Source organism: Hemiscyllium ocellatum, chromosome 12 (assembly GCF_020745735.1).
Source record: "Hemiscyllium ocellatum isolate sHemOce1 chromosome 12, sHemOce1.pat.X.cur, whole genome shotgun sequence".
In the NCBI taxonomy this organism is placed as follows: Eukaryota; Metazoa; Chordata; class Chondrichthyes; order Orectolobiformes; family Hemiscylliidae; genus Hemiscyllium; species Hemiscyllium ocellatum.
Window position 1 is genome coordinate 58848994 of NC_083412.1, and position 13330 is coordinate 58862323.

A 13330-nucleotide genomic window follows, 5' to 3' on the forward strand; every position below is an offset into this window, starting at 1 on the left:
AATCATGATCAACAAAAAAGCTAGCACACAATTCAATAGGTAATGCCTTTATTTCAAGGGAATGGAATGGAGTACCAAAATAGGGAAGCCTTGTTAAACCTCTTTGGCCACACCTAGAATACTGTGAACCACTTTAATCCCCTTATTTTAGGGAAGATATACTGTCATTGGAGGCAGCTCAGAGAAAGTACACTAGGTTTATCTACAGCCTGAGTAGAGAGGGATTGCATCCATTGAAATTTAGAAGAATAAGAGGTGATCTTATTGAAGTAGACATGGACAGGTTCTTTCATTCTTTCACCCTGTAAGACAGTCTAGTTCCAGATGGCATGATTTCAGAGTAAGGGGCCACCTGTTTAAGACATAGATGAGAAAGAATTTATTTTCTAAAAAGGTAATGAATCTGAGGAATGTTGAGTTTGATTGGTATGTATATTCAAGATTAAGGCAGACCAGGTTTTATGATCTTACACATGTAGTGATCGTACTCTCTCAAATGTACAGAATGCAGAGATCACGCTCTTTCTCATGCACAGACTATACATCAGGAAGCGATGGTATAGTGGTAATATCAGTGACCAATACTGCCAGCCAATGTTCTGGGGATAGGTGTTTGCATCCACCATGGCAGACAGTGAAATTTGCAATCAGTAAAAATCCGTGAGTTAAAGCTAATCTAATGATGATGTGGAGGAGCCACTGTTGGACTGGGGTGGACAAAATTAAAAATCACACAACACCAGGTTATTGTCCATCCACCAAGTTTATTTGGAAGCACCTTACATCTTTAAGGCATTGTCTGAGCTGAGATGTCATCTTTTTATATAAAACCGTAACTTATCTCAGGAATGTGACTTAAAAGAAGTTCTGGGATTTACATATTAATGAACCGAAACCTGTAACCCATTCTAAAAGATGAAAGACTTAACAACAATTTAGGTTTGTTCAGTATATCATTTCAGTTGCATGACACTGTAATTTTTTGCAACAAATTCTGTGTCTTATGCTTTTACTCCACAACCACCTGTTAAAGGAGCAGCGCTCCGAACGCTAATGCTTCCAAATAAACCTGTTGGATTATAACCTGGGTGTTATGTGATTTTTAACTAATGGAGACTGTGAATTGCCTTTTTTTAAAAAAATCTGGTTCACGAATGTCCTTCGGGGAAGAAAATCTGCTGTTCTTACCTGGCCTGGCCTACATGTGACTCCAGACTCATAGCAAACTGGTAGACTCTCAATCCCTTCTGAATAATTAAGGATGAACAATAAATGTCTAGTTAGTAACACCCAGACATTACATACATCTATTGCTAAATCTATACGTGCACAGATCACAAGTTGCAGTGTAACATGGTCTTGCAAGATCTTACAAACAGGTCACTCAATACACACCCACGGATGAGACCGTTTCTGTCATTCACACTCAGACATCAGTGCCTCACACATTGTTTCTCCCACATGCTCACTCTCCAATATCAGAATCTAATTTTCCCAGGCAGCCGCTCCCTGTATTAGTAAACTTCCGGAACCTAAACTCTTCATTGACACCACGCCAGTTCAGAATCACTGCTGGCGAGATATTGTGACCCATTTACGTAGAGCTCAAATTGGAAACGAGGACAAACGGGAGAACACAATTCACACCCAATGAGTCTTGCTTTCCATCTGCTGCTACAGAACCAATTTTCCCGGACTGAATTGTTTTTTTTTAAATTGACATGAACTATATTCAGCACGTTGGAGAAAAGATTCGTTCCGGGCTGACTTCTCTTATAATGTCAAGACATCGAAAATATACTTCAACCACTTCTGCTGTTAAGTGGTTTTAACCATTTTAGTCGTAATTTTGCTGAACACCGTGGTTTGTCTTTCCCCCAGCTATCTCTGCGCGAATCAACCTCGTCTACAGCTGTGTTCTGGTCAAACTGCTGTCTGACTGAGATGGAACAGTCCTGTTTTAAAGAGACATATTTGAAGATTGCAACTTTGCTTGTATTTTCGTTGATTCTTTCACTGGGTGAGTAATGTTTTTTTTCTTTAACTGCAGGCACTCGGCGCTCTTACCAGCCCTGTCTCAAAATATCATACCTGCATGGTTCTCGCTTAATCTATTCCAGAAATACTAGTTCGAGAAGCCGCTCCCCTTTTTTTTAAAAAAAGAATGGCTCAACGATAAATGATTAACTTGCAGTAGTTGTAAAACAATGTGAGCAGAGGCAATCAAAATTAAAGCTTGCTGTCATGGCAATTGTTCTGCACTTCAGAAAGAAATACTTTCATTTATATAGCATCTTCCGTGGGCTCAGGACACCCTTTTATATTGAATGAAGTGCTTCGGAGCTGGGGGCAGTGTTGTGCTACAGAAAGTGTCAGTAAATCCTAACACTGAACAGGTAATCACTTTGAGTCATGTTGATTTTGACGTAATTATGAGTCAGGACACTGGAGAGAACTCCCTTCCTCTGTCCTCAGGTCTGTTGACACCTAACTGAGAGGGAAGAATTGCTGATTTGAAATACTGCACCACCCACTTTGCAACGCTCCCTCCGTCTGACACACAGGTGCGTGCCCAGACCACTCGGCAATGGGAGTTGAAGCCTCAGTCTTCTGAACGCGGGTGTGAAACTGCCATTTATGCAAGGGAAAAGATCACATTGCAACCAGGAACCTGTCACATTTCAGTCTGAAACATGCAATAGAGAGCAAAGGCTCTGCTGCACACTGATTACATAATCCAAATGCATATAACTGGAAACAAAGATAACCAATACTGGAAACCGCTGGAAAACAGGCAGGGATTCTTATAGGCTTTCCTCCAAACAGGTTGTTTGTTCTATACTAAACAAAAAAAAGTACTGCTTATGGAAGAAATCAGAAACAAACAAGAGAAATTGTTGGAAAAACTCAGCAGATCTAACCGCATCATTGGAGAGAAAGCAGAGTTAATGTTTCAGCTGCAAATGTGTTGCTGGTCAAAGCACAGCAGGCCAGGCAGCATCTCAGGAATAGAGATGTTCAGGTTTTAATGTTTCAGGTCCAGTGGCCTCCTCCAGACCAGACTTGTTTGTTTTATGTGCTTGATTTGTTCTATATATTTGATATGTTCAAACCCAGGAAAACATTCCTGTACGAGATAGACATTTCTGTGGCCAGCAGCGAAAAATCAGATTGGTGTGTTGCCTCCCTGGTGCCAGGATCAAGGATGTCTCCGAGAGGGTGCAGAGTGTTCTCAAGAGGGAGAGGGACAAGCAGGAGGTCATTGCACACATTGGAACCAAGGACATTGGAAGGGAAAAGGATGAGATTCTGAAGGGAGAATATGGAGAGTTAGGCAGCAATTTAAAAAAAAACCTTGAGAGTAGTAATATCTGTATTACTCCCTGTGCTACGAGCTAGTGAGGGTAGGAGTAGGAAGTTAGAGCAGATGAATGCATGGCTGAGGAGTTGGTATATGGGAGAAGGATTCACATTTTTGGATCTTTGGAATCTCTTTTGGGGTAGAAGTGACCTGCACAAGAAGGATGGACTGCACCTGAATTGGAAGGGGACTAACATACTGGCAGGGAAATTTGCTAGAACTGCTAGGAAGGATTTAAATGAGTAATGTTGGGGAGGGTGGGACCCAAGGAAATAGTGAGGAAAGAGATTAGTCTGAGACTGGTACTGCTGAGACAAGAAGCAAGTCAAATAGTCAGGGCAGGCAGGGACAAAGCCGAGAACAAGGTTGGACTGATAAATGAACTGTGTTTATTTCAATATAAAAGGCCTAACACGGAAGGCAGATGAACTCAGGGCATGGTTAGGAACATGAGACTAGGATATCATAGCAATAACAAAAACATGGCTCAGGGATGGACAGGACTGGTAGCTTAATGTTCCAGGATACAAATGCTACAGGAGGGATATAAAGAGGGGGCAAGAAAGGGCGGCACAGTGGTTAGCACTGCTGCCTCACAGCACCAGAGACCTGGTTCAATTCCTGCCTCGGGCGACTGTCTGTGTGGAGTTTTGCACATTCTCCCTGTGTCTGCGTGGGTTTTGTCCAGGTGCTCCGGTTTCCTCCCACAGTCCAAAAATGGCAGGTTAGGTGAATTGGCCATGTGAAATTGCCCGTAGTGTTAGGTGAAGGGGTAAATGTAGGAGAATTGCTCTTTGGCGGGTCGGTGTGGACTTGTTGGACTGAACGGCCTGTTTCCACACTAAGTAATCTATTAAAAAAAAAGGAGGGGAGTAGCGTTTTTGATAAGGGATAGCATTACAGCTGTATTGAGGGAGGAGATACCTGGAAATGAATCTAGGGAAGTTATTTGGGTGGAACTGAGAAATAAGAAAGGGATGATCACCTTACTAGGATTGTATTATAGACCCCCTAATAGTCAGTGGGAAATTGAGAAACAAATTTATAAGGAGATTTCAGTGCAAAACTTGACCTACTCTTGAAAAGTATAAGGCAGGGTGAGTGACTGAGGTGTCAGTGGGGGAGCACATTGGGGCCAGCAACTATACTTCCATTAGTTTTAAAATAGTGATGGAAAAGGATAGACCAGATCTAATAATTGACGTTCTAAATTGGAGGAAGGCTAATTTTGACAGTATTAGGCAAAAACTTTCAAACGCTGATTGGAGGCAGATGTTCGCAGGTAAAGGGATGGCTGGAAATTGGGAAGCCTTCAGAAATAGATAACAAGAGTCCAGAGAAAGTATATTCCTGGCAGGGTGAAAGAAAAGGCTGGTAGATGTATGGAATGCTTGATGATGAGAGAAATTGCGGGTGTGGTTAAAACAAAGGAAGCATATGTCAGATATAGACAGGATAGATCAAGTGAATCCTTAGAAGGCATAAAGGCAGGAGGAGTATACTTTAAGAGGGATATCAGGAGGACAAAAAGGGGATATGAGAATCCAAAGGGTTTTTACAAATACATTAAGGACAAAAGGGTGACTAGGGAGATAATAGAGCCCCTCAAAGATCAGCAAGCTGGCCTTTGTGTGGAGCCACAAGAGATGGAGGGATACTAAATGAGTATTTTGCACCAGTGTTTACTGTGGAGAAGGACAGAAAAGATATAGAATGTAGGGAAATAGATGATGACATCTTGAAAAATGTCCATATGACAGAGGTGGAAGTGCTGGGTGTCTTGAAATGCATAAAAGTGGATAAATCCTCAGGAACTGATTGGGGAAGTGTTTGCTGGTGGTAAGGGCAAGCCAGGGAACTGTAGACCAGTGAGCCTGGTGTCTGTATTGGGCAAGTTGTTGGAGGGAGGTGTGAGAGAAAGGATGTACACACGCTAGGAAAGGCGAGGACTAGTTAGGGATAGTCAACATAGCTTTGTGCGTGGAAAATCATGTCTCACAAACTTGATTGAGTTTTTTAAAGTAGTAACAAGGAGGATTGATGTGGGTGGAGTGGTAGACGTGATCTATTTGGACTTCAGTAAGGCGTTTGACAAGGTTCCCCATGGAAGACTGGTTAGCAAAGTTAGATCTTATGGAATACAGGGAGAACTAGCCATTTGGATACAGAACTGGCTCAAAGGTAGTAGACAGAGGTTGGTGGTGGAGGGTTGTTTTTCAGACTGGAAGCCTGTGACTAGTGGAGAACCACAAGGATCGGTGCTGGGTCCACTACTTTTCATAATTTATATAAATGATTTGGATGTGAGCATATGAGGTATAATCAGTAAGTTTGTAGATGACACCAAAATTGAAAGTGTAGTGGACAGTGAAGAAGGTTACCTCAGATTACAACAGGATCTTGCTCAGGTGGGCCAATGGGCTGAGGTATGGCAGATGGAGTTTAATTTACATAAATGTGAGGTTATGCACTTTGGAATGGCAAATCAGTGCAGGACTTCTACACTTAATGGTAAGGTCCTTGGGAGTGTTGCTGAACAAAGAGACCTTGGAGTAAAGGTTCATAGCTCCTTGAACGTAGAGTCACAGGTAGATAGAATAGTGAAGCAGGCACTTGGTATGCTTTTGTTTATTGGTCAGAGTATTGAGTTCAGGAGTTGGGAGGTCATGTTGCATTGGCTAGGCTATTTTTGAAATGTGCGTGCAATTCTGTTCTCCTTCCTATTGGAAGGATGGTGTGAAACTTGAAAGGGTTCAGAAAAGGTTTGCAAGGATGTTGCCAGGGTTGAAGGATTTGAGTGAAAGGGAGAGGTTGAATAGGCTAAGGCTATTATCCCTAGAGCATTGGAAGCTGAGGGGTGACCTTATAGAAATTTATAAAATCATGAGGGGCATGGATAGGGTAAATAGACAGTCTTTTCCCTGGGGTGTGCGAGTTCAGAACTAGAGGGCATAGGTTTAGGGTGAGAGGGGAAAGATATAAAAGAGACCTAAGAGGCAACTTTTTCACGCAGAGGGTGGTACGTGTATGGAATGAGCTGCCAGAGGATGTGGTGGAGGCTGGTATAATTGCAACATTTAAAAGACATTTCGATGGGTATATGAATAGGAAGGGTTTGGAGGGATATGGGCTGGGTGCTGGTAGGTGGGACTAGATTGAGTTGGGATATCTGGTCAGCATGGACAAGTTGGACCGAAGCATCTATTTCTGTACTGTACATCTCTATGACTCTTTGACTCTACAACTGTCCAAGTAGGAACAGTAACTGTTGTCTGAACAAATCTGCTGAAGGCGAAGCACTTTTAGTCACAATTATTATCTGCAGACACCTTATAGATATCGCAGTCTAGATCTTTGTGTAATTGCTTATAGATTAGGCTTCTTTGAAATAGTAGTGAATTTAACATTGCAAGTCTTAACTGCCTTGTTTGAATATTATTGCACAAAGTTGACTGTTCTTGACTGTGTGCTAACAACTGATCTCTAACCAAAACTGACAAGATATTTCAACACATAATGAATAAATAGAGTGTGATTCCTTGATTATGGTAAGATCTTGGGGTACTGATGTTTCTAGTTTTTAAAAATATAAAAAGAGACTGGCATTACTATTATGCTTTTTATTACCTAACTACTGACTCCAACCCGCTCCCTGATAACAGTCTGAGACTAAGCTAGTTTATTCATAACATTGACATCACATTTGATCCCAAAAGGAGTATCCATCTTTATATTCATCCCACCTCTAAGACTGCCTATTTTCACTTCCATAACATTGCCTGACTTTGTTCCACCTTCATTCATCTACTGTTGATACTCTTATCCATGCTTTTATTATATTTAGGTCAGATTTTTCCAACACACTTCGTGCTCATCTCTCCCATGCTGGCCTCCATAAATTTGGTATCATTAAGTCTCAAATACCTGTCTTTTAACTCAAACGAGTTCAATTATTGAGTCTTGCACAATAGATGGCCATGCCTTCAATTCTCTAGGTCACAATCTTTTAAAGTCCTTGCTTACACCTCTCTGTCACTCAATCTCGTTTTCCTCTTTTAAGTCGCACCTTAAAACTATCTTTTGACCCCTGATGAGCTTATTTCTCTTTTTGTACCTGTGTATTGTATTTTGCTTTAAAATGCTCCTACGAAGTACCTTTTGGATTTTTATTATGTTGAAGGTGCTATTGTTATGGGTAAATAAACACAAGTTACCTTTAATTTAGCTATTTATTTAGAAGTCTCACAGACAATCAAGTACTGAAACAATGATTTAAACTTTATTGTATGTAGCAACCAAAATAAGACCCCTCAAGTAAGCGAGTTAAGCCTCTCAGCACCAGAGGGAAATTGAGTAACAAACTTGTAAGGAGATCTCAGCTATCCGTAAGAATAATACGGTGGTTATGGTAGGGGATTTTAACTTTCCAAACATAGACTGGGACTGCCATAGTGTTATGGGTTTCGATGGAGAGGAACTTGTTAAGTGTGTACAAGAAAATTTTCTGATTGAGTATGTGGATGTACTTAGGAGAGAAGGTGCAAAACTTGACCTACTCTTGGGAAATAATGCAGGGCAGGTGACTGAGGTGCCGGGGTGGGGGCGGCGGGGGGAGAGGCACACTTTGGGGCCAGAGACTATAATTCTATTAGATTTAAAATCGTGATGGAAAAGGATAGACCAGATCGAAAAGTTGAAGTTCTAAATTGGAGAAAGGCCAGTTTTAATAGTATTAGGCAAGAACGTTCAAAAGCTGATTAGGGGCAGATGTTCGCAGGTAAAGGGACGGCTGGAAAATGGGAAGCCTTCAGAAATGAGCTAACGAGAATCCAGAGAAAGTATATACCTGTTAGGGTGAAAGGTAAAGCTCGTAGGTATAGGGAATGCTGGATGACTAAAGAAATCAAGGGTTTGGTTAAGAAAAAGAAGGAAGCATATGTAAGGTATAGACAGAATAGATCGAGTGAATCCTTAGAGTATAAAGGCAGTAGGAGTATACTTAAGAGGGAAATCAGGAGGGCAAAAAGGGGACATGAGATAGCTTTGGCAAATAGAATTAAAGAGAATCCAAAGGGTTTCTACAAATATGTTAAGGACAAAAGGGTAACCAAGGAGAAAATAGGGCCCCTCAAAGATCAGGAAGGTGGCCTTTGTGTGGAGCCACAGAAAATGGGGGAGATACTAAATGAATATTTTGCATCAGTATTTACTGTGTAAAAAGGATATGGAAGATATAGACTGTAGGGAAATAGATGGTGACATCTTGCAAAATGTCCATATTACAGAGGAGGATGTGCTGGATGTCTTGAAACGCATAAAGATGGATAAATCCCCAGGACCTGATCGGGGTACCCTAGAATTCTGTGGGAAGCTAGAGAAGTGATTGCTGGCCTCTTGCTGAGATATTTGTATCATCGATAGTCACAGGTGAGGTGCCGGAAGTCTGGAGGTTGGCTAACGTGGTGCCACTGTTTAAGAAGGGTGGTAAGGACAAGCCAAGGAATTATAGACCAGTGAGCCTGATGTTGGTGGTGGGCAAGTTGTTGGAGTGAATCCTGAGGGATAGGATGTACGTGTATTTGGAAAGGCAAGGACTGATTTAGGGATAGTCTACATGGCTTTGTGCGTAGGAAATCATGTCTCATAAACTTGTTTGAGTTTTTTGAAGAAGTAACAAAAAGGATTGATGAGGGCAGAGCGGTGGATGTGATCTATTTGGACTTCAGTAAAGTGTTCGACAGTAAAGGTTACTCATGGTAGTCTTGTTAACAAGATTAGATCACATGGAATACAGGGACAGCTAGCCATTTGGATAAAGAACTGGCTTGAGGGTAGAAAACAAAGGGTAGTGGTGGTGGAGGGTTGCCTGTCAGACTGGACACCTGTGACCAGTGGTGTGCAACAAGGATTAGTGCTGGGTCCACTGCTTTTCATCATTTATATAAATGATTTGAATGTAAACATAGGAAGTATAGTTAGCAAGTTTGCAAGTGACCCCAAAATTGGAAATGTAGTGGACAGTGAAGAAGGTTACCTCGGATTACAACAGGATAAGATGGGTCAATGAGGAGTTGCAGATGGAGTTTAATTTAGATAAATGTGAGGTGCTGCATTTTGGAAGGGTAAATTAGGACAGGACTTGTACACTTAATGGTAAGGATGGTGAAGAAGGTGTTTAGTATGTTTTCCTTTATTGGCCAGAGCTTGGAGTAAAGGAGTTGCGGCTGTATGGGACATTGATTAGGCCACTTTTGGAATATTGTGTACAATTCTAGTCTCCCTCCTATCGGAAGCATGTTGTGAAATTTGAAAGGGTTCAGAAAAGATTTACAAGGATGTTTCCAAGGTTGGAGGGTTTGTGCTGTAGGGAGGGGCTGAATTGGCTGGAGCTATTTTCCCTGGATCATCGGAGGCTGAGGGGTGACTTTATAGAGGTTTATAAAATAATGAGGGGCAAAGATAAATAGACAAGGTCTTTTCCCTGGCTGGGGGAGTCCAGAATTACAGGTCATGGTTTTAGGGTGAGAGGGGAAAAATTTAAAAGGGACCTAACATTTTCATGTGAAGAGTGGTGTGTATATGGCATGAGGTGCCAGAGGAAGTGGTGGACACTGTGGGTGAGAAGCTTACAGCAGTGCCAATTGTATGAGATGAGGTGTTATACATGCACGCTAGGTATGCGTCTGTGAGTGATGGATTGTGGCAAATTTGGCTTATGGCACGGTTTATTTGATATGGCATTTAGTCTTTGGAGGTACAAGGATGTTGGCACAGTTCCTGTTCCTCTTAAGGGCCTATTTAATTTACAGTGATCGAGGAACAATCACTAGAGAGTCTTAACAAGATATAGATATTGTACAATAAAACTTATGTGATAGTTGCACTGGCTAGTTAGACTTTGTTACTAAGACTATTTGAAATCAGAAATAACACATATGTTGCCTTCAAGCTATTCTCTCAGTACCCCCATCCACCCTGTATTAAATCATCATAGATTAGGTGGATGTTAATGTTTTTTCAACATTAACCTTTTCAGACACCTTACACTATTCACCATATCTCTGAAAGATTTTTTTCCCATTGTTAACATTTTATGCATTCATTTGTAAAACTACATTTAACATAATTCCATCTCCTGCCAGGTCTATAACTTTACAAAATCAGGTAGCCTGGAGGTATTCCAATGTTTCCAGAATGCATTCTTTTTTGACTTAGAAAATTGGGAGGTCTTGGGCTTGAGCACTGATGACCTTAATTCTGATCTTGATCATGCATTAGCTGTGAAGTATGTTGCAACTGGAGGACCATTTATCTCTTGGACTTCCTTTGCAGTAGATGTTGTTTCTGCCAAATAACGTGGTTGATCCATTACCTTATCTGGAGGACACTCATCTCTTGAACGTCTTTTTCAAAAGAACACATCCCTACTGAACCAGGAGTTGCCCAGCTACAACATTTGAAAGACCTTTAATATCATGAATTTCCATCATGGCAGATGGCTAATCTGTGGAAATAAGTACCTTCTTCTTTGCAGTTCCTAGACCGGATTTAAACTAGATATATTGTTTACAATACCATCTTAAATATGTGGACGTTGGTCTGGTTTTCATAGAATTATGTGTAGTTCATCTGCATTTTGTTCATGCAAATATTTACTCTCAATGTGTTGATAGATTGGTTAACATCTGTACCTCCTTACTTCACTTCTTGATTAGATTGGGTCTCCCTTTGCACTCCTTGATTGTCATACTAATGCAAGAGATATTTTCCCATCGTTATTTATGGGACTGGAGAATTGCTGCATTATCTCTGTCACTGACACTGTTCATTTTGCTTTGGCGTACAAAGATTTGAAATGTTTCTCTTAATTCCCTGACATTATGTTTAAATCTGCAATCGCAAATTGTTCTGCAAACAGTTTCGCTGTCTGAGCAACTTCAGTTAAGCATTTGCTAATGAACTCGAACGGGATGTACTGCGTATTCTTGTTTTCAGAATTTCCTTCTGCTTGGAGAATCTGCAAACCAAATATTATACAATGATGATAGGTGTGGAAAATATTTCCAGCACACCTATGTGGTTGTAAATTTCCTTCCTGACACTACTAGACAGTTCTTTTATGCCAACATAGATCACCTCAACAGATACTTTTTGTTTTTAGTTCCACCATGAGTTTGTAAAGCCTAATGAAATTTTATACTAGTTGCTCTTGGACCAGATGGACAACAGTCTGTTCTTGTACCAGTTGTTTTCTGATTCCAAGCTATTTGAATAGTCATAGAAAAACTTGATTCCCTTGAGTTGTTCAGTGTCTTGGAAGTAGCTGAGATAAAGGCGTAAGTTTAGGCTCAAAAGTGAGAAGTGTTGATATGAAGCATGTACATTGTATATGCTCTCAACTCTCTTATGTTACTTGTGTTGCTGAATAATTTGTAGCATATCTTTAATCCTGAGAATAATATCCTCTGGACTATATTGTTTAATCTCTGGAGCTGTTTTTTTTTCAGTCATGGTATTCGATCTGCTAAATAATTACAATCAGCCTGAATTAATCTTAAAAAAAAGGGGGGCCATTGACATAAACAAGTTCTGTCAAATTTGAATTATTTGGATCATGAATTTCCCTTAGGATTTCTTTTGTAAGGCTCTCCGTGTCTGCGTGGGTTTCCTCTGGGTGCTCTGGTTTCCTCCTACAGTCCAAAGATGTGCAGGTCAGGTGAATTGGCCATGCTAAATTGCCCTTAGTGTTAGGTGCATTAGTCAGAGGGAAATGGGTCTGGGTGCGTTACTCTTTGGAGAGTTGGTGTGGACTTTTTGTGCCAAAGGGTCTATTTTCACACTGTCGGAAATCTAATCTAATCTCTTTTGAATCCTGATTTCAAAGTTCCAGAGGCAGAGATAATTCATAGAGATGATTCCCCTGATTGCTGAACTCTTCTATTAAATCTCGCTGTTTCAAATTTTTTTTCTCTTTAAAGTTAAAGTAATTGTCAAAAGATTTCAGATCTTCAACAAATTTATCCATGCCTTTTCATGTTTTGATGATTTATAATATCATCAGCAGTAGGTACTATTGAATACAACCACCTACTTGTTCAGCATATGATTTAATGTTAAGTTTGAAACTATTCTATACCTTAAAATCTGTGGACCCAAGCTGTCCAACCCTGTGATCAGGGAGGAGAAAGTGAAGTCTGCAGATGCTGGAGATCAGGTTCTTTTTTTGCAGATGTTGGAGGAGGGCTTATGCCCGAAACGTCAAATCTCCTGTTCCTTGGATGCTGCCTGACCTGCTGCGCTTTTCCAGCAACACATTTTCAGCTCTGATCTCCAGCATCTGCAGACCTCACTTTCTCCGACCCTGTGATCAAACAAAGTTAAGTCTTGAATGCAGTATTAGTTTTCTTGCTGTGTCTTCTTATTGTGATTATTTATTCTTATTACTTAATATCTCACATTTGACAGTATCTTTATGCTGCTGTGAATTTTGTTTCCCTTTGAAGACTTTTACTTTTGTAAATTGCAACGCTGTTTTATCTCAGTCAAAAACTCCTAGAAATGTACAGAATGAAAACAGACCCTTCCGTCCAACTCGTCCATGCTGATCAGATACCCTAAATTAATCTAGTCCTATTTGCCAACATTTGGCCTACATCCCACTATACCCTTCATTTACATATACACATTCGGATGCCTTTTAAATATTGTAATTGTACTAGCCTCCACCATTTCCTCTGGCAGCTCATTCCATACATGCAGAACCTTTTTTGTGGAAAAGTTGCCCCATAGGGCCCTTTTAAAACTTCTTCCTCTTGCCTTAAACCTATGCCCTCTACTTCTTCTTAGTTTTTTAGCTTTTAAACAGTTTAGAATATCAATTCATTTCCCTTTTTTGGAAGTTTTAAATTATATTAAATAATAATGTTATATAACTGTTTTCTGGGGGGGGGGGGGGCTTTCCTCTTCATT

At 40.5% G+C, this 13330-nt stretch overlaps 1 protein-coding gene across 1 annotated transcript in view; it reads left to right on the top strand.

Annotated features, from left to right (window-relative positions):
* Positions 1-1751: 1751 nt before the first annotated feature.
* The window catches only part of igsf3 (immunoglobulin superfamily, member 3), a 45310-nt gene continuing 33731 nt past the window's right edge, over positions 1752-13330 (top strand). Inside the window, exon 1 of the mRNA XM_060833593.1 lies at positions 1752-2020. Coding sequence (XP_060689576.1) covers positions 1945-2020 — 76 coding nt within the window. The 5' untranslated portion in view covers positions 1752-1944. The remainder of the gene's footprint in view (positions 2021-13330) is intronic.